At 36.2% G+C, this 26,928-nt stretch overlaps 1 protein-coding gene across 1 annotated transcript; it reads right to left on the reverse strand.

The window, feature by feature from the left end:
- Positions 1–2,675: 2,675 nt before the first annotated feature.
- LOC145776120 (uncharacterized) lies at positions 2,676–26,884 on the reverse strand. The gene is made up of 24 exons (XM_082587524.1): positions 26,683–26,884; positions 23,985–24,154; positions 23,287–23,311; positions 22,331–22,450; positions 21,987–22,036; positions 19,117–19,279; positions 18,717–18,884; positions 18,298–18,494; positions 17,597–17,727; positions 16,688–16,834; positions 14,479–14,596; positions 13,226–13,359; positions 12,488–12,594; positions 12,175–12,330; positions 11,661–11,831; positions 11,436–11,516; positions 11,066–11,215; positions 10,763–10,842; positions 9,575–9,706; positions 8,980–9,070; positions 7,955–8,280; positions 7,480–7,579; positions 7,214–7,378; positions 2,676–4,817 (listed from the first exon to the last, which is right to left on the reverse strand). The coding sequence occupies exons 1-24, from the start codon at positions 26,882–26,884 to the stop codon at positions 4,114–4,116; spliced, it is 3,888 nt and encodes a 1,295-aa protein (XP_082443650.1). The 3' UTR covers positions 2,676–4,113.
- Between the last annotated feature and the right edge of the window lie 44 nt (positions 26,885–26,928).

A 26,928-nucleotide genomic window follows, 5' to 3' on the forward strand; every position in this document is an offset into this window, starting at 1 on the left:
AAAAAAAAAATTTTTGACTTTATTTTTATCAAATTTTGACTTTATTTTGAACTAACGAAATTGCTTATTTATAGAGGGTACAGTTCTTTCTTGAATTGATACCACTTACCAAAACATAATATTTTGTCGATTTTAGACCCAAACGTAATACTTTGTAGAAAAGTCAAGGTGTTTTATGGATTATAAAAAGTTCGTTGTGTTTTATAGCGATGGGAAAATCTCCACAAATCTAACTTTTGCTGAAGACAGAAGACGATTTAGCTTGCTTAGGTATTTTTGTACTACAGAATGTCAGTAGGCTAGGCTATTCCTAAAATCAAAACTGTTGATCTTCGAAAAGACCATATTTGTGAAGAGGGAGTGTTTTATAAAAATTATATAACAACGTAACAATGAATAAACAAAGGACAATTTGCGATAAAAGTTACTGCTGATCCGTGGTCATTGTGACATATTCCTGCTTTTATGGGTTAATATGGTTTAATTGTGTCGCAGTTCCTGATTTGCAATGCTTCCACGAGGATTTTGACAAAAATTACTCTCTAGAAACACAGAATTAAGTTTGTTAAAAGCCATAATTTGACAAATTTCGACTTTATTATCAATTTTGACTTTATTTTGACCTATAAACTTCTTAGAAACAGTCCCTTAGGTGATGAAAACAACTTTATTCTTTGATTTGTGGATAAACGAAGTCCTTAAAAATTTTTGACTTTATTGACTTTTGCGGGCCCTGCTTATTAGTTATTTCCTTGCAGAAAAACAAGCATTTCAAAATCACTTCCGTCAACTGAAAAATAAATTGACGGCGCTAGCCTCAGCGTCAACAAAAAGTTGACGCCGTCAAATGACGCCGTCAAATTGACGGCGTCAACGTACAACACTGGATGTGGGTGCGGATGAGGACAGACCAAAAAAGAGAAGAAAGAAGATCAATGTCATTCCAGGGAAAGGCATCACATGTGATGAGATAGCAGAAGCAGGTGAGCACCAGAGCACATACCGGTAACCATTCTTTTATTTCTAGAACCCTCTGTTTTTTTTAGTCTTATTGCAAAGGTGAAATAACTTAATTTTATGTACCAGTAGCCTACTGGTATTGGTGTCTAAAATATTTCTGCTATGAAAGCACATCATTAACAACTTCATTACCATTTGCAAAAAGCTACGATTTCGTTGCACTGCTGCTCTTAATAAATATTTTTTGCAGGCACATCTAAAAGTGCAACTGCAGTTACCGGTACAGACGGTGAAGATAAATCGGAAAGCGATGAGTCGTATGAGGACGAAAGCATAGAAGATGGTGCTTCATCAGATGATGATACGGTTTCTGATGGTGATATTGAAGAAAATGAAGCAGAAAGATCTAATAAAAAAGATATTGCAACTGGAGAGTACATAGGCTAATTGTTGAATACGAAGGGCAACATTTCCCCGATAAAGTGACAAGTGTTGAGAGCGAAGAAGCGGTGGTATTGACATTGACAAAGTGCAATCGAAACGGATGGAGATGGCCCCAAACCAAAGATGAGATGCTCTATGAGTTGGATGATGTTGTCAAAGTACAGCCCAAAGCTATTCCTCTCAATAACAGAAGTACTCTTCGGTTTTCTGACTTAGAATACATGTGGGGCAAGTAATTACAAAACCGATGCTGATATGAACTGTTTTGAGCCGTATTTCTTGTTTTCCTGTAGCATCATAATTGCTATTGCCAATTCGTGTACCAGTTCGTGTAAATATGTTCTCTTCAGTGAAATATGTTGCTTATTGTCAATATACTACAGTACCGATATCAAAAAGGTTTTTTAAAAACTTTCAATGTGTTTAAAGTAACCTCATATACAGCCAAATTTGAACAAACGTTAACAATTCACGTCCGTTCAAAGTAACCCCGATTACGGGTTTACGGCCTATAACAGCTTTGGTCGGTCCCTTACCCAACAATCTCAATGAATAAGACAACAGACCTGACTTATTTTTTTCAAACTCAAGATTGCAAAGAGCCTGTACTACTTCCCTTCACATAAAAAGCACGTGTAACAATATCGAAGCAGCGAAAAAAAAACTCCTTCCTCTAAGACTAGGTCTAGCACGAAGACAACGAAAGGACTTGCAAAACAGATAGTCGCTTCGAGGTCTATCTAGAAGTGACGTCACAATCCGATGTGTTTGGTAATCTACAATCCGCCATTGCAGGAATGTGGCCAAAAATACAAGCGCGGGGAAAACCATGGTTTTGATAATTTTTATTGAGATAAATATAACCTTAAAATGTAAGGGCGAGGTTCGTATTTATAGATTGAAACATGCTCTTTCAGATAAAGTGCGGTCAAAGTCATCGACTCATCGTACAGTTGCACTTTAAATATATCTATCGATGCTCCCTTTCTAAGCCAGTGGCGAGTCCACAGTGGAGCCTTTTTTCATGTCAATGAAAGCACTTTAGTGTTTAGCTGGTTAGAATGAAACAGTTGTTTTACCAGTATAAAATAGTCTTTGAATTACCCCCAAGCTATAGTTTAGCCTAGCAGCAAAAATCAGAATCCACTCCTGTCCTTAACGACGAGAAAGACACTTGATTTTTGTAATTGCCCTTTCTGCTTGATATCATGTTGTTGTATTCTGTCATCTTTAGGCATTGCTGTGCAAAACGAAGCACGTCGTCATTACATTACGGTACTTTATTTTATAGCCCATACTTCGATAAACATACGCTTTTTCAGCCTTCAAGAAAAACATACAGAGCATATGCAGTACCTGTGAATGTTGTGAGGACATTTTCAAATGAAGAATAACGTATGATCACACAAGTTGTATAACAGTGTGTTTCAGTTGAAAAATGATCTCATACCTGGCATACGGTATGATGCAAAGTACAAAAAGTGTAGAAAAATTTTATTCTCATAACAAAGTTATAAATTGTTATGTAGTATTTCAAATAAAACAATAGGCTATTTTCGTTTTTTTGTAGATCATCAAAAATGCTTCCAGCTTCTATAATTTGTAAAGTTTAGCGCAATTTTTTTTATAACAGGTCTGTTTGTTCGTTGCGTTATGATTTTTTGTTGTTCAGTAATTTTGATGATGTCATAGTAGCAAAAATAGAAAAATAATTCATAGAGTAACTAAGGCAATGTCGGCACTTTGCAGGCCTGTTGCAAAATGCACGAGTGGGCTGTTTTAAAGATATTGAAACAATACACAGACAATTAGCCTATTTAAAGAATGTAAGAAACCAAGAAAAAATGCAGCAAATTAAAGCACATGCATTTGAACTAAAAAGATATCGCATCCTGATTACGATAATAGTTGACAATATTATAATATAATCAGCGATGTTTAAAACGAATTATATTTGAACAAACAAAACAAAATTCTGCTCCATCCCATTTTTCTGAATCCTTGTGACAACATTAACCCCAAAAAAAACATAATAAAAAACTAGAAATTTTACGTCAAAACGCAACCAACTTTCAGTTCTTTTGGAAATGTTCATGTTTCGAATATACCTGATCCCTTAACAATTATATAACAGTGTAAAGTATCAGCTATAAAAACAAGGCGCTAGTCCACGCACTTGGGCTACAATTTTACGTTACACAAATTTTTGTAGCCAAAGTTTTTTTCAGACATTTTGTTTCAAGCTCACAACAAAAAAAAAATTGGTTGGATTTTGAAAGCTATCAAAAACCTTTCAATTACGTATCCAGTATTTTTTCGAACAAGCCTAAAATTAACTTAAAAAATATGTAGAAACGTCGTATAGTCGGACAACGATGAAAAAACACATACGCCAATCTGAAGACTGCTGCTTTTGCAGGCTGCAGCTATTGATCACTACTCCAACCTCAGAAACTGAAGGTTACAAATTAGCTCATTATACACAATATGGCATTAACAAGAGAGTCCAAAGAATTTCTCAAGGAATAATTGCATTTATTTTGCATTTGTAGACTATTTACACAAGTGAAGAAATAAGACACAATATCTTCAAAAAAATTGAATAATAGGATTTAGGAAGAGTCATTTTGGATTTTTGTTTCATTTACTTTTGAAACTCTTTCGCGAATTACTGTATTGTAACTGATCATGCGTTGCTGGATAGTTAAGTTACAAAGATTTGTCGGCAGGATTGGCATGCCGCGGCACAGCGTATACATCTGGAAGTTCAGTGTTTCTGCTTGGAAAGAACAAGTCATCATTTTGCGGAAAAAGCGAATTTGGAGTCTGGTAATTTTCTCTTTTCGACTCAACTTTTCGGCTTTCAATAACCGGACTGCTACTTTCACTCGTGATTAAAACTTCTATTCCAGAGTCGTCGCCAGAGGTTGTTACAGAAAGCGGATCTGATCCACTCCTGTTATTGCTAATTGTTTCCGTTTCCTTATCACAGCTTTCCTCTTCCTTTGTGGAACGACGTGAAACGAAAGGTGAAGGAGGCACTCCGACTTTAGGAACTTCGGTTGCAAAGTTATACTGCTCTTCCGAAGCCGCAGCACGTTGCTTACTACTTTCAAGCTTGAAGATTTTACCGCGAGGTTCAGACGGTGGTGAAGGTCCAATATACTCTACTGTTTCATAAGGATTATCTTTTAAAACGGGTAAACGATTTATGGCAATTTCTTCATAGGCGGACGAAAGACGATTGTCAAATTTTTGCTTTTCGGTAGAGGCTCTTGTTCTATGACTTTTCTTTCCGTGTCCGGGCGCTACGGCGTCCTGAGCGAAACTATAAACCGTATCGCTTGTACTCACAGATGGCCGATCAGAGGTAAATGATCGGGTGACCCCGTGCATATCCTCGTATTGACTATCTGTAAAATATATAAAAATAATTTGAACAATAAATGCTATTAATACTATAAAAAGTGCTCAATGCCAAGCAAAAAGACAAGCAGAGCAAATTATTATTCTATTTGAATAAGGACCTTATGATGACCCCCCTTTTAGGATGAAACAAGCTATAGAGTTTTTATAGAGTAATAACTATATTTGATGTAAAATTTAATTTGTTTGTTCCAAAGTCTTACGAGAACGAAATGACAGCAATTCAACAAAATACAACGAAAACTTTTTCAGAATGCAAGTTGGAGCAGTAAACATAAATTAAAGACTCAAGATTCACATTAGCCGACGATACATAATGTATTTGCGTAAATAAGGCTGCGTAATCAGTATTGAAATATAGTTCGGTTTTCAATAAAACTGCTTGGCATACTAAGGAGGCTGAGGTAGTCTCAGGGCCTGATTAAGGCTCACGGGGGCCCGAGGCACAGCTAAGTTTAGGGGCTCCTATTGGCAATCGCTTTCGATGCAGAGCAAGAGTGCTCAACTGTTAGCCTACTGCAAAATCGTTACACAATTTGAAATTGTTACTCAAAAATAACAAGTGTGCACATACTGGCACAACAACTTTCGCTACCTACGCCTACGGTATAAAGTGGACCGGCTGATAATTTGGACCACTGCTGTATTTTCAATGACTGAAGTAAATAATTTCATGGTTTGTGAACATCTTGAATTAACCTTTCTTACTGACCTAGTTTTTACTGTTTCAGAATTCAGATTCAAAGAATTGAGCTGGTTCTTTGTTGTTACTAGAGGTTTTGTGTTTTGGGGGTCTGCGATGTTATTTTGCTGGTTCAAACTATTGAGAATTTTTTAAATATTGCTACAGTTACAAAAGATTATACAAAAGTAATCTGCAGGAGAGGCATTACTAATGACTATGTGCCAAAATCTTAAAGAAATGTCCACTGTTTAGTTTAAGTTTATTAATTCTAAATGACACCAAGCAACATAAGATTATGCTAACTGTAATATGGACCACCTAACTGTTTGGTAATATGGTCCAGTGGTCCAGGTTATGGTCAAGTGGTAGAAATTTGTTTCTCAGTAATGAAGACAGGCATAGAAATGAAGTTCCATGAGATTTATGCATTTTTTTCAAACTTTTTAGAGTGCATCATAAAATATATTTGTAACTTGCTTTCTTATAGTGATAAAAGCTATTACCAGTAATTTGCATAATCACTTTGATATTATAAACAATTTGATTAAATTCTGATGACATGTCTAAGCATGGAAATTGGATTTAAATGCAGTAAATGGATTTAAAAAAGCAGGAATTTACCCCATTAATCCTCTTGTATTTGATGAAAGTGATTTTCACTCAGCTGAAGTTACTGACAAGCCTCATGAAGTAGACACCTCTCCAAACAATGTATCACCGCTAATAATTGATGATCAAGATATGTCTACTCAAGATGCAATTTCTCGAAACATTTCACCTTTGTCACAAGATGTGGTAAACATTGAGAAAGTGGCAAAAAATTCTATCATGTCAACAGAATTACATGCTGGAACTTTAGCTGATGCACCGTATGAAGCAATCTCACAAGCACCAGGACCATCGTCATTGAGTGTTAAGAACTTACAACCTTGTTCAGTTAGCATTTCATGCAGGGTATCTGTCGAGGGCATGAGCCCACTTCCAAAACAAGTTACGAAGAGAAGAAAACGTAGAAAAACTACAAAGGCTACTGTGCTGACAGGTACGCCACACAAACATAAAATCAAGTTCACAGAAAAAGCTAAACCAGCAAAACAAGTGAGAAAAGGCTTAACCTTTTAAGTTGTGACAACTGTGCCAACGATCAATGATTTGAAACTTGTTTGAGATGACTATCATGAACGTTTCAGACTATTTTTATTTATTGAGTGTTTGTGTTCTATTTCATGCCTTTGAAGTTTGACTTCCTTGATATATTTACTTTCACATGACAACTGTCCATATTACAGTATGGTGGTCCATATTATGAAACAGGGTGGTCCATTTTAGAAACTGGGTTGATAATATGGACCACTATATAAAAAAAATAATAATGTAGTATTCTTTGTTTGTGTTATGTTTTTTTTGATTGGAATTGTTTTTGCAAACCAACTAGCCTGTAACTAATCAAGTAAAGTTAGTTGCACCCCAATGTTGTGGATTTTTATAAAAATATTGAGATTTTTCATTAGGTGGTCCAAATTATAGTACTTTCCCTACTAATGTAAAAAATAATGGGGGCCCCCAAAACCAGGGGGCCTGAGGCCTGTGCCTCGTGTGCCTTATGGTTAATCGGGCCCTGGGTAGTCTATAATGATTTTATTCCTAATTGATAATATTTAAAGCATTTGCATCAAATATAAAACGAGTAAAACTTACTCAAAGGTCCTAATCGGCTAAGCTCCACACCAAAATCAATAGTTGCTTCTTCCACAGATTTTTTAGAGGATTGTCCAGAGGAGTTGCTAGGCGAAAAAGACAATGAAGTGGCGTACGGTGTTGCCACATAAGGATTGCTCTCAGCAGCGGGCCGTGATAGTAGTCCTGCAAAAAATATGCAGTTTATAAAGCTTGGCTTACTGCAGAAAAAATAGTAGTATTGCAGATATGATTTGCAACAATCTATCTGCCTGCTTTGTTCTTACCGTTATACGTTGGCCCTTCAACAAGAAGTGGATTAACCAAATCGTCTTTCAATTTAGATTTTTTCAATGGACTTCCATGGTTTGATCGGGAAGTTGTCATCTGAAAAAAAGTTTCGTGTAGGCTGAGCTTTGAAAAGCACATAGGCCTATCAAGCACATTCGACCCTACAGCTACCACAGATTATTTGGAAGTCTTTTATTAGTTTATCAATATTGTGGAAAGATATTAAATAACCAATATTTTGAATACGATTATTTACCATACATTTCAATTAAAGCATAATTTGCTTTTACGAAAAATTAAAGAGGGCATGTTTTGATCTTTTTGCAAGATTTTCACGACTTTTTGCAAGTTAAAAAGTTGTGGTAGGCTACGCTACCTTTGTTTATTGGTAGGCTACCAAGTTGCTTATTGCATACTCAAAACAACAAAAAATAGATAAACTTACTACAGTATTGACAATAAAACACCCACCGATGCCTGATCAGAGTCGTTTTCTTCGTTGTGACTTTGGTTTGGCGGATTTGCGACGTACATCACTTGCAGCTCCTTGCGTTGTCGCTTTCGTTTTCGAACACATAAGACAATGATGACGATAATAATAAGAAGCACAACGATGGGGATGATTATAAAAAAAATGTTGTATCCCAATCCGAGGAACTCCTGGGGAGAACTTGAAGGCGATTTCGGTTTCGACCGATCGTCATTGCCGTTTTGTACTCGGCCAAGCGACCCACCGAATCTCATAGAAAGAATTGCTGAGAATATGGGATCAAGATCTTCTGCTAAAGGATTTGGTTCTGAAAAACAAATTAGAAACCACATGAAGAGACCAATATAACTTGTTTTACCGTTAATTTAGGTAACAATAGCGGTGGGATGGCGCAGCGGATAAGGCGCTCGCTTTCCAATCATGCAATCCTGGTTCGACTCCCGGCTTAAGCTGGTTGTTGAAAAACACGGCTCACCTCTACCCTGGGTGTAATAAATTGGGTAGGCGTAGTTGCTGAAGGAAAGGCAGCGGAGAGAAAGGGACAGGCCACCCTACTCTCGTTAGTGCCGAAGGCTTAGTATAATGAGAACATTATCTTCTCATCCCCGGATGCTTGGATCAAGTATGGGACTCACCTTTAGGTAATAATGCACTCAATATAACTTACTAGAACGTTTGGTGAAAAGAAGCTGAAAATGTTACTATGTGGGTTTGTCTAAATTTATCAGAAGCTTGTCGTTTTGCATTTACTAAATCGAAGTCCTCTAGCATACAATCACATCAGGAACTTCAAAATGTGTGTACAATATTTAGTTTCATAAACATTAAATGCTGCTAAGTTTACATTGGAAAAGTGAAACGTTGAACACTAGCCTACTGCCTACCACAAAACATTTTTGAGAATTTTCAGTGTTATGAAACAAGAGTTTGTACAAATAATAGAATTGGTTAAACATATTTTCGTGCAAAGATATGCAAAGAAGTTCAAACTGTAATAGCGACTGACCAGAATCACTTGAATTGACAAATTCTTGTTCCAATCTTTGAAAAATATTAAATGCTAATAGAACAGATTGGTCTTGGGAAGAAATGCTGTCCTGTCAAAACATTAAATATAGCTGTAATAGCAATCTGTAGAGTTAATTCGATGATCAGTCATCAAACTATTCCATCATTATCATTGAATTATTATTATAATCTTATTCCCAACTGCAAAATTTGTCACTTTTTTATCGTTTGGTGCTGTTGGAGACGTAAAATAGACTGTAACTTTTACTGGGTAAGAATCGGTTATGGTCGATCGTGGTGGCTAATTCCGCAAACGGGAATGTGGAGTCTAAAAAGATAGCTTAGGTTGTTCTTCACAAAGATCTGAATTTCCGACTAGGATGTGTACAAACTACAATTTTGGGATTCTACTGTTTGTTCACTTATTTGAGTAATATCTTCAATATTTAGGTTTCATGTCGGCGTAGGGTGTTCCCTGTGCCCTATGGGGTGGCATCATGTTGGTGCATTTTACTACAACTATTCAGCACCACAGAACGATGCTTGGCATTGGCATTAGATTAGCAAATGTCTGATAGTCGCGGCATTCCTACCATAGCAATCGCAATGGTAACGTTGGCTTCATTCATCTCGTACGATGTGCAATGTATGGTGGCAAAAGTAGAGCGTCTCCTGTAACTTGGCAACTCTCTAACTCTACTGCAAAATTCTTCTGTCACTGTTCCCTGAACATAAAAAATGGATTAATAAAAACACATGGGTTAATCCAATACGAAACAGTCAAAAGACACGGTGACATTAGCTATGGGTCCGACAATGGGGTTCAGGCTAGCGCTACCACAAACAAACATACCGTACAACGGCAAAAGAACTTATTGACTTTCATGGCTTGAAAGAAATGCAGCTAAAACTGTAAATTTAAACATAATTCCTACCTGTAAGAAAGATTGTTAAACTTAATGGAAGTTCTAGTTGAATAATTTCAGTTGATGTTTCGGTATGTTGATTGACCATATAAGTTTGGTGGAAATTTCATTCGATAAAGCTTCACACATTTAATTGCACACTATTGAATATAAGGGGAAAGCACTAACAAAAGCACAGAAATGTAATATTTGATTCTTTTCGTACGCTACAATGCCAGGAAACTTCGTCACGCCCGCCCCGATATCTCAGTTGGATGAACGCCCAACGTTGAGAACGCCCAACGTGCAGCGCTGGTTAAACCGCCTAGTTCTTGAGCAACACACATTAAGGGTAAATCTCTACGCAGCAGCACCTATTGAATGGAATAATTTACAGAAAACTACGCTTCAACAATCGGAAACTTTGCTGTCAATCTTGGTGACCAGGTCTGTATCACCAGCTCAAAGTCTCCACAAGTAACTTATGCAAAATTATAGGAATCAGGTTTCTAAAAAAACTTTCTTAGTCTGACGATAAATATTCCAGCGATTAATTAACTAAACCTAAAAGCACTGAAAAGGTGATGCAATATCATGATTTCCCCGGTAAACGGAATAGTTACAACTTATTCACAGCATTCTTATTTTGCAAGTTAAAATTTTGTTGATTTTTGAAGGTATGGTGGCTGTTGAAATATCTCACGGTATCATTTGAAGGGAAAATCGATCAGGGCCGTCATAGCATCCTACAGAGGATGGGGTGACAATGAAAAGCAAGGGAATTGCGTTGTACCATATTTGAACAACCTCATATCGTAAAATGGCGCAACAAAATCTTACGGCATTCTAAAGTATTTTAATCTGAGGTAGGCCTACCTCTAATAACTTCTTGCGGTCAAGCACAACTTCAATAACTGGGCAAAGTTCAGTGCTGTTCATCTGTGTGCCTTTGGATACTGAAAAAATAAAAACGCACGCAAATGTTAAAAAGCTGCTTTTATTCATAAGCTATCCAGCCTACAGCAAGTTGATCTTTCGTGTTAAAATTCAGACCATGGCGACGCTTCGGTTCCAACCAAGTGAACAGAAAGGCATAGAAAGTGCAAAGGGTAAAAGTTAATATTGCTACAACAAAACTGATCTATGGAAAACAAGATGCTTTGTGATGTTGCTTCTTACCTCCACTAACAAATTTTTCCAAACACCCTGAACGCCAGTTGCATTGGTAATCAACGCTGCTGATGGGGCAAGATGAAGCTATGCAAGTGACTTTTTTGCATGCACCTTGATCGTAGTGCTGGTACTGACAAGCCAGTGTCGAATTGGCATCTGTAAAATATTTTACAAGGAATTTTTGTTTATTATTAGGATCTTGAGAAGATATGATTTGAGACAATTATAAATCTAAACCTCTTGAAAGTGGTTATAGTCACTTCTACTATACAAATTTCTAAATAGCCTAACATTAAAAATCTCCAAATTAGAATAAAGTAGTTTGAAAACTAGCGATCTACAAATTTACGGCTTATCAACCCCGAGAGCAACTCACCGTGGTAGAGGACTTCATCAACGAGATAAGCAGGACATTGGCAAGTTTCTGATGTGCAGTTTACCACCGGGGCCAAGTATACTGTGACAAGAAGCGTAATTAAAATTATGCTTTCAAACATGCAATCAGTTTTTAAAGAAGAACAATTGAGAACGGAATAGTCAATTGCATACAGTTTAATATTCTCAATGTAAACGACTAAATACATTTAGCAAGCACCAATACCTTGTTGACACCTGTCACCGTCGAAGCCTCTGTTGCAGTAGCATATGAACCCTTCTTCAGTTGATACACAGTCGCCATTTTTGCCGCAATCAGATCTTTCTACAAGTTGTGGCAAACTTTTGCCATTCAAATTTCTTGTTATGTTGGATGGAACAGCACAGTTGTCAGTTTCTGAAATATTTATCAAGTGTTTGTAACATGTTGCTTGGTAAGGCTGTTGTTGAGCTAAGCTGCTAGAGAAACAAACAGCAGCAACCTAACCGCATCAGATGCAAGATACTGTAGTCAAATAAAAAAAACAAAAACATTGCAACGTTAGTAAGTCTGCGGGCTTACACATTTAGTGAGTGTTTAATCCATTTAATAAACTGAAGCGAATGTGTTGTGTTGTACACCGCATAAATCTCGTAACATGTAAGTGAGTAAAATATCGTATCGAGAAATAAATGCAAAACAACGGAAGTTTTGATCAAGGTGGGCAGTTCCTGTAGGTCGTTATAAATCTGGTCTATACCTTTTGCACACGTGCGTCCGTAGTATCCCTCCAGGCATGTGCATATAGCTTCTGATGCAAGATCAGGGTTAGGAGAGCAACCTGCGTTGTTCAAGCAAGGGTTGGTGACGTCAGTACATGGATCAATGACGTCATTGCAGTCGTTGCCTCCATAACCTGAAAAGTAAAAAGAAAACGCTAATGATTACATAATTTAATGTTTTCTTTCAAACAGAGTTGTGTCGTTATTCAGTTCGCTTTTTTGTGATCAATTAAACACTATAAACGCAAAAAAGCAGTGAAAACCTTGCAACAAGAGACAAAGACCACTCACCAGCGACGCAATCACACATATAACCGTTAACGCTGTTTGTATGAGAACACGTCCCTCCATTTCCACACGGCACAGCATCACACGGATCAAATGGCGTTTCGCAGTATCTAAAAACATAAAAAATCAAGGGATAAATTTCAATGCCCATTTAACGTAAATGCTGGAGACAATTACACAAAATAGATGTAGATAAATAATTCAAAAATTTACAGTAGCCTACTCTACCGTATGCTTTCAAGTAGCAACAACCAAAATTTGACAAGTGGCCCAGAAATTTTGAAAAGGCAGCAATTGTTTGAGTAGCGTTATTTTTTTATAAACTCCAACCGATCACGTTCGATTTGGCAGACACTCAATAAAACACTGTGAAACAATTTATCTAATATAGGGATATCCAAAAACGGAATTTCAGCCTTTGTTGATACGTGCCATGCGTGTATGAGCATAATGTATGCAAGTATATAAGGCACGTGATCACTTGTACTTTGGTACGAAAAGCTAGAATGACCTAATTTATAACAACGTCACAGAACTAAATAAAAAAAACAAAAATTTTCTTCAATTTCCTTCAAATAGTTCCAAGTAAGACATTGGTAAATTTATCTGCTCATTTCCAGCTGGCAGAAGTTGCAATTTTACATCGTTCCGACGTGGTGAGACGTTGAAACACCATGAAATTGTGACTGTTGCTAGTTTGGCTGCAGGGGTCTCTCAACAACGTTGCCGTGATTGTTTTACCTTCCAGTGTTGTAAGGTCCGCAAATACATTGAAAGGAACCATCAGTGTTGTTGCAGGAGCCACCGTTCTGGCACAAACCTTTCATTAGAGTGCATTCATCGATGTCTTCTTCGCAATACCTTCCACGGTGCCCCTGGAAATACAAAGCATTTTGCAACAATTTTGAAACTCGAGACGCTGAATTGTCGATTTTTTAGAAATATTTTAATATGAGACAAACCAACTAATGGAGCGCCGACTTTGAACGGATGAATTTAAGATTAGCTGCATCAACGATGTACATTTTAGCTTTGTATGTAGAACTGATCAAGTCAACCCAATAACTGACTGAAAATAAAGTTGTCACGTCATATGGCAAGTAACAAAACAACAAAGTTATTTAAGAAAAAACGATTATTACTCAAGTGGTTAATTGAAAATTTAGAATTCCAATTTCCACTTGGCAGTAAAACAAACAAAAGACAAGATTATAGTTCATAACAAAGTTGACACATTAAGCTAAGAAACAGAGTAACGATTAAAGTTTAATGCGTCATTTCTGACATGAAAAGTATTCTAATAGTTTATTTAAAGTTACAAAACACCAACAAATATTAAAATAATGTTAAATATGTTAAAAGTTTCATTGCATAAGAAGTTTTACCAACAAAGCATGTGTTTTGTTGTCGAAGCATTCATCAATAAGATAGTAATCAGTGTGATACCAACATTATTTACTGATCCTGACAACTCGGAATTCGCTTGCAAATCAATTTTTTAATTTTTAATTAAGAGAGATTTTGAGATTTCTTTGAAAGTTACGTTCCCCACTTAAATCTTTTATCACTTCAAGGAAAATTAGTTGTTCCGGAGATAGAGATTTCATCTGTTTGTTGTAATGTGTTCAAAGACACGGCGTATATTATATATCGAAAAAAAGCCGCCGTCAAATACGAGTAAGTAATTCGCTACCACAGACACCAGTACAGTAACAAATGGCTTAGCTCAACGAGTTAGCAGAAGTAGCTTATTGAATCTCTAAAAATGTATCATCTGAATTAAATTAAAGAACAAGTTTGCATTGATTTGTTATTTTTTGCATAATAGATTTGCATGGTATCTAAAAGCTTGATTGGTGCCATGCCCAGATCTTCAGAAATGTCCAGTTTCTACGATTCTACCTTGTTCTAGACCTCTGCTTTGTTTGGCCATGGCATATATTGTTTTTCGTTGTGATGGTCAGAAATAAAATAAAAACAAACTGGGCTGATACCTTTGCACAGTTGCAGTAGAAGCCATTGGGTGCGGGAATGCATTCTCCCTTATGGATACATGGTGAACTTTGACAAAAATCAACTTCATTTTCACATCTTGTTCCATTAAATCCAGCTCTGAAGAACAAAACAATCTTACTATCTAACTAAGAATAAAGTTACACTATTTTCCTTTTGTTTAAAGGTACTTAGATGTGTATATTAGCTATCACTAAAAATAAAAAAAAATAAAATGCTAACGAAATGAAGACTAGAAAAGTACGATGGCCCTTTAGCCTCAGCCATGTCAGCTGTGGCTTGCGTGGTTCTGTAAAACAAGAGCCAACGTTGGAGAGAACAGCACAAAGTTCGACGGTCTACTTTCTATTTGTTGCGGTTGCAATTACTGACAGCGAGAAATGATGTGTTTGGTTATCAACAGCAATTCGATTCATGATGTCTTTTGTTTTTGACGATAAACAAAAGTAAAAAATTAGGTTTTTGGGAGGGCAAGTCTTAATTGTTCTAAAAATAAAAAATAAATTACTTTAAAATTCAATGAAATTGATTTTATTGACCTAACAAAAATTTGACTAAATAAATCATTGTTTCTTGGATTTTGTATTTAAAATAAGGCTGCTTGAACGAAAAATAGGTAACTTAACGGGAAAACATTGAAATCCTCAACAGAATGTAATAGGTACGACTGAAGACTATTTTGGCAAGCAACTAACTCCACAATGAACATCACATTCACTAGGAGGTGAAATGTGACGTAATGTTCAGTTCAGTATACCATAGATAGCCCAAGGAAGGGCTGTAATAATTCTCCCTAGAGCAGTGTAGGCTACTGTTCATAACCATGAAAGAAATCAAGGGCTATAGTCGAAGGGGTGCCAACTGCCACTCCTCAATCGACGGCACGATTTTCGGTGTCATGCCAGAGACACAGCCCCATGCTTTTGAGCGGTGTCGAAACGGCTTTCAATGAAATTTCTGGTCTTTCTATGTTCATTATTCTGGAAATGTCGTCATTGTTTTGCAGTGTTTTCAACGTTAAGAAGATAAATGAAGCACAGATTGAGATTGATGAACAAAAAGTTGTTAGTATCAATTTTTCTCAACATTCGAAAGAAAACATTTGGACCGGACATGTCAATTATACAAAATTGACTTTATTGACATAAAATTAAAAAAAAATGACTAAACGATAAAAAATTGACTTTTTATTGAAGTATCAAATCAAGATTTTGAAATCTATTCCTTGTGTCTAGAACTTTTACTTAAAATCACACCGAAATAAGTCACTGAAAAAACTTGATTTTATTGACTTTACTTTCCCTAGTTATTACGTATCCGCAGTTCTGTTTTCAAAATAAACATTTTAGTCAGTGAGATCACGCAGTTATTTTCACAACAATTTAAGACTAATTTTGTTTCGTTTGTTTCAATAAGATTTATCTGGAAGTAATGTAGCTAATCCTTATTCTTGTGCCTGTATTACTTCCCAACCTTGACAATTTGCACTGAACAGGTCTAGACATAGGCAAAGCATTTAAAAAAAAAAACTGAAACAGTTTGAAATGAACTGTTGCAGGACAGATTGAGATTGTGGTAATGTAACCGAAAAATTGCTTTTGATTGCTGATGCTCATTAGCATATAATTTAATAATCAAGCCAGATTAGTTGCAAATGCGTAGGCAACGCTGTTGAGAGGATAGTTTGGGCAGGTATCAATGAGATCCTGGGGCTTCAAATCAAGACATTCTAAGAAAAACGCGCTTTATCCAAAGAACTCGCTGTGGTTTCTTCAAACTCCCGGGCTTATTGGAAAGCTTAAGGGATCTTGCAATTATGCTGGAGGCGGTTTGAAAAGAGCCCTCTGGACCCCCTCTCCAATAACTAGGGCCGTTGATACGATATCTTGGGCCTGGTACCAATGAGATTTTTGGCCCCAAATCAATAAGAATTTTAAGAAAACTCTCTGTATCCAAAGAATACCCGGTGGTTTCTTCATGACTTCGGGCCCCTTGAAGAGGTTCCGGGCGTCTAAAATTCCCCCGGCCCGGGTCCACAAGTACTCCCTAGACCCCCTGTCAATGCTATACTGCTGATAACGCTACCGTGTGTTGCATAGGAATGTTATTTAAAAACATATTTGCATTTTAACGAATAGTCTGCACTTGTAACTTATGTTTTTTCATTTTAAGCTAGCAATTGTTCTGAACCTGCATATGCACGTAGTCGCATTGTTGTGGTGAATACATCTTGCTTCGTTTAAACACGGGTTGTCTTGACAACGAAGCTTGTCTACGTCATTGTCGTTACCAGGAGTCTGGCATAAGGCACCAGTAAATCCGTCTGAACACACACATCTGCAACAAAGATTAAAGTTCAAAATGCACTCTCTACTGAACCTTGTAAGAAATGTTTGTAAATCATTTACGACCATCAATTTGAAATTCATTTAAAAATGTTACGTGCTTTGCACCCGTCTCAATAAATAATTTTAATTTCTATCGATTGTGACAACTTATAGTTGAATGTAAACGCAATATTAAGACACAACAGATAGATGGAAGTTGCGAAAGGCTTGCAGTGATCGAGTTATCTGCTCCGATTCAGGGCATCTGGGTATGCAACGTTTTTGTAAGTTCCTTCAACGTGCACTTCACTTGCTTCAAATACAGTAAATAGTACGGTAGGCTATCCTATATCATTTATTTCATCAGGCTAGATAAGTTTAGTCTTAGTTCAAGCCTCCTAAAGCGATTATAGTGGTATTGCTACCAAAGGTAAATCACACAAAAAACCATTGACAAAGGCTTTGTATCCTATATAAAGGGAATTTCAAGTACCGATATTAAGTGGTTTTAAACTTATAGTAGTAGGTTATAGTAGAATCTAAAAAGAAAGCGTGTTTATTTATGGCAAATTAAGACAGGGTAAAGACAAGTCATTACTTAAAACAAAGACACTTTCACAAGGCTTACCAAAACTACTCAGCACAAACACCACAAAAACCTGCTACGCATTTGCATTTGATTGCTCAAAAACGATTCTCTTCGAAGAGCTTTGTTAGTTTTTCAATGAATTGAAAATAATAGATTTACATTTTCACATCATTACAAACTTACATGTATTGCCTGTTTAAGCCAAAGCAAGTAGAGTTGAAAGGGCAAAGGTCGTCAGGTCCAAGCTCACACGGATTGATGATTTCCTCGCATGTATCACCTCGGTACCCGATTGGACAAATGCAGGTAAATTCCTGCACAATTAGTTTTCAATCGTGAAACAAACGAAAACGCTGTAGGCTGCCAAAAACGAGTTTATTTAGTCCATGCATAAGTCGACTGCCAGGCTACAGTAGCATATTTATTTCCACCAGCCTACATAGTTCCACATTGCTCATTAAATTGACTTTTGTGGATGATTTGATGCTTTTAAGATTAGACTATTAAGACATGAAAATTAATCCCAAATGTAACTATGTTTTAGTTTCACGCAATTATACTTATTTCAAATTAAACCTATATTTCAATAAATACAGTGCGTCTCCTCACTGTTTTACTTTTAAACTACCGGTATGTCAAAAAAGTGTAGCAACATTATAAATCAATTTTGCCGGTTTTCAGCTGAAAAATCTTTCGGTTTAGAAATTCATTCGCGCGCTGGTAAAACAAAGATTAAAAATATTTTTTTTCATATATGCTTAAATCGATTACATTTGAAACAAGATGTAGTCTACAGAACAGTGTTTGCACTTTGGACCTTCAAAAACAGCTTAAAAATAATCTTTTTAAAAATTAGCTGAAGCCTAAACGATGCCAAATCTTACCTGTGCGATATTGCTACTTTGACTTGTGTCTTCCACTACATTCAATTCTTTTTGATCCACAAAGCAAGTGCCTCCATTCGAGCAAGGTTCAGCCGCACAAACTGAACCCACTGCATGCTGGCACCTGTTACCGGTGAATAGAGACGTACATGTGCAAGTGTACGAGTAGTCTTCTTCATTTAAAATGCATTTCCCATCTATGGTTAGAAGGACAAAAAATAAAGTAAAGATAAAGATAAAAAATAAAATAGTGTTGTGCATTTAGTAAGATAGGGTAAATGACAGAATCATCGTCTCCCTGAGGCATTTTCATAACCAGCCCAGTTTGGAATAAAAAATATTACACACAATATATAGCCTAGTTTTGTACGCAGCAGTAGGCTGTATGCTGAGTTTATTTCTACAATGCTTGTACTCACCATTTTTGCAAGGACTACTTATGCAAGGGTTTATTCGATTATCGCAGTTTTGTCCGTCGTATTCAGCTGGGCACTGACATGTGTAAAAAGCAATGTGGTCACTACAATTTCCACCATTTTGACAGGGATTATCTTCGCATTCGTTGATGTTGATGTCGCATTCCATACCTGCGTCACGTGGAACTATTGAAGGCTAAATTCGATGCATAAGGAAAAAATTGATATTTTCTGGTTTGAAACAGACACAGCCTATTATATCAAAATGTGCTTTTATTGCGGAAAGCAGTAGTTTAATCTAAGCATCATTTGTTTGCTTATTGACATCAATCAGCTGAAGAGTTCCGACAAAACTAAAAAAACTTTTAACTCAATTAGATTTTCTGGCAGTTAGGCCTCTTACCAGTAAAGCCAGCATCACATGTACAGGTAAAGTCATTTATTCCATCCACACACGTTCCGTACAAACCGCAGTTGCTCTCCACGCAGTCATCAATGTTTAAATTGCAAGTGGACCCACGAAATCCGATTGGACAGATGCAAGCAAATGAAGTCAGCCCGTGACGCTGTGAAAACATGTTCGAGCAAAAGTAAGAACAAGAGTAAATATTTGGAAGCGAACTACTATTTTTTTAAATTTAATTTGGTTTTATTGTTTTGGCATCAATTTTGACAAAGCAAGCCTTACATAATTAGTAATCATCAACGTTGTCGTTGTTTTGGTCACATTCGTGGTGAAAAAGTTAAAATGAAGTTCAGCCTCCACTGATCTTACTAAAACCAAAATGTATATTGTGTAGACTACGGTTGTTAATTCGTTTTTTGTAAACTGTTAATTTGCAAATTATCAAACCCATGTTACAGCATCGGAATAGATAGGCCATGCCGGTGAGAGTATTAGGCCACGATTAAGAAATCGTTCAGTTTTTTAAGTTTTCAAGTTTAAACGTTCCAAATTTTAAATTATGTCTATAGATTAAATACATTGCAAAATGATGAAATATTCCAAATGTTAACAGTTTTCCTCCAAATAGGGCACAGAAGTTAAATAACAATAACAAAATAACTTATTCAAGAAAACGTTGTTTCCCTGAGCAGTGCTTGCCAAATGGCCATTGCATCACATAACGTGGGCAATACAAGGAAATAACAAAGCACAGCAAATAGACAATTTTATATCGATGTTAGTAGCAAGGAAATAACGTTGTCCAAAAAGTCACGTGCTCTTGATTAACGTCTTATTGACATCAGCCAAACATTTTCATTCTGTCAAGTGGCCTGGCACTGACTGGATTTCAGCAAGAACCTGAACTAGCATCAAACCCGTTGATCAAATCCAATTTGTGGTCGCGCAAACTAGAAATGTGTAGGCATCATGTCACTGCAGACTTCGGTCATGTATGATTGACCACAAACTCAAGATAGGGTGGCGACGACTTTTTTTTAGCTTTGATTCGTAGCCAATACACCGATATAAATTTTTGCATTCGAGCTTTTTTTCAAAAGCCATCGTTTTGTATTTTTGTGCAATGTGTTACTGTGAGCTTCAAAGCATTGTATCACAATAGTCATTATCTGCGAAATTCAACTTCACCCCATCATGACTTTCATCTGATTTAAAAAAAAAGTTTGACAGGGTCTCATCAATAGATTTTCAGATACCGTATATTAAAGCTTGTGATAGTATCTTTGGTTGAACGGGCGACTTGGTTTTTATATGCCAAACCCTATGATACCGACATTTAATTCAAATGACCTTTAACCTACGACCTCCTGAAAATGTTGTGGCATTGATTTGAGATGTTCAGTTAGTTTTTCGTGAACACACAACGGCTTAATATAGCTGATGCAACACACAATTTCCGGGAAAAGTTTTACGATAAAGAAACTTGAACATTTTCAATTCGTCAAGGTGGCAAAAACAAGTACAGTGAGTGTTGAGTGAATCGTTAAAAGGCTGTCCGTTGTGTTGTTGTACTGTAACTAGTGTTTCTAACACGGTTTTACCCAAACGCAAAACACGTTTTTTTGCTAGTTTTTACTACCCGAATCGGCGTTGTAAAATCAAGTAACTCAGGTGTTTAGAAAAAATGTAAAAAAAATCTTGGTCTGAACATGTGCAATAGATTCAATTGAGCTGTACGTTATTGATATTGTTCACTCTCAGTTTTCTAAAACTTTATTACAATCAGCTATTGTGGCGTTATGCCACATTATATTCTACTGCCTATGGAACGCAGACCAGAATCATGTTGGTTCAATTTTACATTTCTCGCTGCAGGGTCCGTAGGTCAGTGAAGATTTGTCTCCTTCGGAAAAGAAAAAGCTATTTTTGCTGATTGCACGACTCGGCAAAACAGTTGTCTCAAAATGCTTCACCGTTTTTGAGAGCTTATTTTTTAAAGAAATAGTGATAGCGATGGTAAGGCTTTTATAGCAAGTTTTCTGAACATGAATGTGAAGAGATCAAAGAGCTTTGTGTTGATCCTGGTTCTATTGAAGTGGCAGGTGTCTACCTTTGAAGAGAGAATGCTGATCTACGTTCTCAAAAAGTGGTCATGTTCACCCTAAGAAAGCTGAAAGACGTGCACGGAGATCAATATTCTATTGGGATCTGCAAGAGAGATTAGACACACCTGTATAAAAAGGCATAAGGAACTGATCCACTTATTCGTATATTCAAGATGTTCTAGCTCCTTGGACGAGTACAAGGACGAATTTGGATGCGAAATTTGGAAGCCCAAGATTGCAAAGCAACACTCAACAAGGAAAGGGTGTACCAACAGAGCTCTGTCTTAGAAAAGCTCATGTCTCATGAAAGCTCATCTCATATCAAAAAGAACCAACAAAGAGGAGGATGAACTCGTTAAAGAAACTGCCAGGACTCTTTTTGGAGAGTTTCTTACTTTTATTAAAAGTAAATATTAGCCTACAACTTCGAGGTCATTCTTGCACAGCACTTTCATTAAAAATTTCTTCATGGTGGATTTTTTGTGTTTTCAATTTGATGAAATTTAAAAAAGAAATAGCCTATAATTATTCAATAGAATTATATAATTCAAGTAAATTGAATCACTGTTATCAAAGTAACCTTTACAGCCTGTTTCAGCCTTTGTGGGATCGTCGGAAGATGCTTATTAAATAGAAAAATATAGATCCAGTCCAATTGAAAGTTTGAAATAGCAATGAAGTGTTATAACCTACTCTTGACACCCATATGCACATAGAAGCACAATTACGAGAAAAAACATAATGTGTTGAACAGGAACTCACTTGACATGTTCCTCCATTGTGACAAGGTCCGCTTTGGCAAATATCGATCTCTGCAACAAATCAAGTACACATCTTGAAAAGTTTCAACTTACTGCATCCGTATCGTGCCTACGTTTTTTGTGGCGGTCGAGCTGTAGATTTTATGAGATGGGTACACAAACAACATGATCTAGATTCTAGACAAAACTTTTTGAGTTGTAGAGGTTTGCAATCACGTTGAAAACAAACACACACAAGGATCCTAAAAATCGTCAGCCAACGTTCAGCTTCCACAATGCTCGTTCTTGATGTGGAAGGATATTACACACCACAAGCGTATAGCGTGCAGCATAAGCAAAACGTACCATACTGACACTTCTTTCCCTTGTAGCCAGGTTTGCAGTGACAAGCATAGTTCCCAATCAGGTCTTCGCAACGTACAGAGTTTGTGATAACGCACGGATACGGTCGGCATTGGTTTGTATCTGCAAAGTGATTCTGCTTAAAAAAATTACTGCATATTCTCAATGTTGGTCATCATGTAGTTCTCGGCATAACTACAGTAGCCTACTAATGTATCATTTAACAAGCAGCAACTTACAAATTCTGGATAGACCACAAACGGATAAATGCAATGTGGTTTACAGTGGGGAATTTTAAGTGATATAAATAACATTTGCTGCATTAATTAAAAAATTGTTGGTTGTACGTAATAAAAAAGAAATAACTGTTGGTAACTTAATAACATTACACACGCCCATTAGTTCATATCGCTATCATTCGCAAAACGGAGATAATTTTCAAGCGCAGAAAACTTAGATGTGTGAAAAGGGGACTGAATGTAAGCAAACTGCTGCATCAAACTTAAAAATAAACATTTGTTTGAAGAATCATCACAGTTCATTTAAACTTTATATCACAGTGACCAGCGTCACGACTCTCGAAGAGACTCACACACTCATTTAACCCACGCAAAACCTTGCATTGAAAATTGTCTGTGTTGTGTGTAGGCTATAGGCTACTGCAAGAAATCAACAAATACCGAAACCAAACTAATAAATAACCTATAGACGAAAAACGATGCAGGCGGGGCCTACCATCTGTTATTGAAATATTGATGCTGCATGAATCCTATTCGGGCTTTGTGGTTTGATAAGCAATCGTCACTGATATGCACATTGTACAGCTATGATAATGCGTGCTTGTCATTAAACAGTCCTCCCATTGCATATTAAAAAATCTAGTATTGGTAGGCCTATTATCAAAGTTGTTGGCAAGTGTATTGTCAAGAACCAATCGAGTTATACAAGCATTACCGTACCTGTGTATACTCTCCAATAGGCAGCCTGCAATACAAAATTTACTTTGAGATATCTTTAGACATAACACATTTCAAAAAAGCTGTGTCATCATTTTTAAATTGTGCACGGGATAGCGACAAGGGAACAATAGTCTTAATTGCGACAAAATCTGCACTTTGGAATCACTTAACTCTTAAACAATAAATTAGCAACGAAGTGGTTACTTGGAACAGATGATTTAGCGAATATGATGCTAATAATATGACGGCCTTTTTCTTTGCTACAATGCTTCATGATTTCTAAGTATTTATGTTGGTGGGATATATCGCTGTACTTCCGGGTCGAACAGCTTTAATTGTCGAGTTAAAACAACAAATTTGGAAATGTCTGTTTTAATGGGAATTCTAAACGACACCAAAATATTTCCTCGCTTTTTTGATGTAAAATGAGCTAAGCTATCACAAATATTTCATTGTTCTTAATAGTTTTTTTCACTGTAGTCATGCATTTCTCTTGTAACAAGAGGAGTGACTAAAAGCTACAAAATTTGAAAAAGTGCAAAAACACCATTATTGTAATAGAAGCCACGCCTCACTTTCTTCAATGCTGCAACTTTATGATCATTAATCAACGACATGTAATAATACGGGTAGTCAATACGATCCTGCTGTTGCGTTTCAAAATCGGCCCAATTCATAAAAACAAAGGTTTTTCTTACTGTCAGGGCGTTGTCTTCAAATGCTTCTCTTGCTTCTTCCCTGGAACACTTCTCTTCTTCGCATTCCCGTTCTATATTCCCTCCTTGAAATTCCTCGAAATGATGCAAGGAGTTTCTCCTTTTGCTTCGATGTTTTATGAACTGAGATGCCACTTCATTGCTGATAAAAACTGAAAAATTACATGAAGAAGATTTCATTTATGAGCTATCCACCAAAAATTGTTTTAAAAACATTAACACGCTGTCATAAAATTGTCAAGAAAAACAAGAACAAATCAATAAACAATTTTGGTGAAAAAGTGATATTCTTGAACAATAAACAATAAATAAACTCTAATTAAATAAACAAGCAAAAAGATATTTCTTGTAAAAAGCGAAATATTTCCATGGTGGGCTATTGTTACCAGTCTACTCATGAGCATGTAGATTTCCATGCAAAACAAAATATCGATAAGTTTTTCCATTATCAGCAATAATTGAATTGTTGATTTCCTTCGAGTGTTGCTTATGCCACTGCAACAATATGACAGTGAGTTTTGCGTTTTTTGTTTTTTGTTTTTTTGTGTTTCATAAAAGTAACCGGGGATCTAAAGACAGCATCAACTTGGTGTGAAATTAAAAGAATTTTTATTCTCAATTTGTACAGTAATAGTTTGCTAATCCGATTTAAAAGGTTGAAAAGATAAATTTTATTTCGTCTGAAAAAACTCATTATCATCGACGCCTTGCGGTTTGTGGTCATAGATTTAAAAAACAAGTTTAAAAAGCCGAATAACTTCAACAGCCACAACAGTCAACAGACCTTGGCCGTCGGCAAAAATTTTTCCAAAACTTTCAAGCCATGACTAAAAGGACCATGCTCAAGAATGAACAAAGCACTATGATAATGTTAATTGTCATCGTACGGAAGTGCCATAAAACACGACTTCATACACAATGATGACAAAACAAAGATGCTATTCTTGGCAACCTTATGATTAGTTTCACCTTTTTGCTTCATTCAGCGAATCAAAACATGTTTAATTCAAAGTGAGGTAATTTTAGTTTTGAAACTTTTCGTCAATGAAGTTGTTCTTTGCATACAAACATACATGAGTTTTTCTTCAACAACCACAGTTGTAAGACGTTCACACAAACTTTTATCCGGCATTTTATAAAAGAATTCTCATTGCTATAGATACAAAAGATATTTTAGTTGTGTTTGTCAACATAGTACTCTTTCAAATTGCACAAACTTTACGTAAAAAAAGGAACAGGTATGTAAACAGATAAGCTGGCAATTCAACTAGCAACTTAAAACTCATCTGCTTGCTTTCATCAGAACTTTTTCCTTTAAGCTAGCCACAGCGAACAACGCAGCGAGCAATAAATTAACGTTTTATGATTGAAAACAATATCATCGCTTGATAAGATTTCATTCTCACAACCTAATTAGGAAGGCCTTGAAGACGGTGATAAAATATGATTGAAGAAATACACTTGTGTAAGATGAAGATGAGAGGATTACAAAAGCAACAATAACTACAATTTAAATGCTTCAAGCTGCACTATTAAACTTGAGAATTTTCGAAAAGTGAAAAACAAATTCTTTGACAATGAGCAGAACCATGATAAGACACTTGATCAAAAACAAATCTTCATTTTAATCATTTAACAAAACGACCCTTCCCCTGTTGTTCATATCAATGAAGTAGATGGATGTTTATTTTGCTTGATTATTTTGTTCTTGAGTCAACATGTCTCCTTATGTGTAACATTAATTTAAAACTGAATATGAATTTTGAGGTTCTTACTCATACGTGCGTATAAAATAGATTATATCATCAAGTGCAACGTTGCGATAATTTATTGTAAAATCAAATTTGCTGTGTTGAGGAAACGCTGTGACTAACTTTGACCTTTTTCGTATGTTTAAATTTAGTATGACGTTTGCGACCTAAAGTCAAAGTTAAGTTTATTTATAATAGATTAAACAGTTTATTATTTTATTATTGCGAGAAGATCTTACAGATATAACCGTAAGTCATTGTTCTGGTATATGTTCTTGTTCATACACTATCTCCAGTCAAACATAAAGTCAAGACAAAAGTATCTTTGTGCAGCAACGTTAACTAGTAATTGTTTGTGATGTGAAGCTAGTGCGATGAAAAAGCTTGAAATATTAACGACTTTCTTTTTCAGTGCGAACTCAATCCGAAATAACTTATAATTCGTTCAAATTCAAAAATTAGTATTGTTAACTTAAGATGGTTGCGGCTATCCTGCGTTGACTAATATTCATAAAGAGACATTTTGCTTTAAAAAAAAAAGTGAAATGCTCCTCCCCCCCTACAAGAAAATCCTACGTACGCCGCTGCTTGTGTAGATCAAACAATGCTTGAAACATCATGAAGCAAGTGCTACAGTTGGCAAAAAGTTAATTTCCGTTACTACGTAGCTAGAATAGCGTAAGTATCAGAGTTGAGCCTAGCTCAAAGTATTTTAGAAAGCTGTCTGCTGCGAATTATCACCCAGCCAGCAAAACGGTCCATTTATCTGTGATCAAACTATATAACAACAATCCACTTGTTTTGTAAGTTTACGCCAGCTATCCAATCACAACGAAGCCCGTTTTTTATGCCTACACAATGGTTTTTCAAACAACAATACAAATTTGCAATATCACCTTGTTAAAATAAAATCGGAATAAAATAATTACTTTGATGTTCGCAATGTCTTCCTATCCACCCGGGAATGCATTTGAGTTCACCAGTCAGGGAATCACAACGATATTGCTCATTCGGTGGGGAGCAAGTGGTTGTACATCGTGGTCCATATTGGTTAGGCGCACAAGAAAGGATCACAGTTGCAGTTACAAGACTTTTATCGGCATCTGTGAAAGCAAATGGTTTCTTTGTCATGAAATGACAAATGTTGGCTTGTGTGTTGTTTTTACGCTAGTTAA

The sequence above is a fragment of the Aplidium turbinatum genome, chromosome 8 (genome assembly GCF_918807975.1).
Source record: "Aplidium turbinatum chromosome 8, kaAplTurb1.1, whole genome shotgun sequence".
Classification (NCBI taxonomy): domain Eukaryota; kingdom Metazoa; phylum Chordata; class Ascidiacea; order Aplousobranchia; family Polyclinidae; genus Aplidium; species Aplidium turbinatum.

Coding starts and splice junctions, on each gene's coding strand:
- LOC145776120 (XM_082587524.1), bottom strand. CDS start 26,884: ATGACAAAGAAACCATTTGCTTTCACAGATGCCGATAAAAGTCTTGTA. Junction 18,885..19,116: donor ATGTGATGCTGGCTTTACTG/GTAAGAGGCCTA, acceptor CACGTGACGCAG/GTATGGAATGCGACATCAAC. Junction 12,331..12,487: donor TATGTGTGATTGCGTCGCTG/GTGAGTGGTCTT, acceptor TTTACTTTTCAG/GTTATGGAGGCAACGACTGC.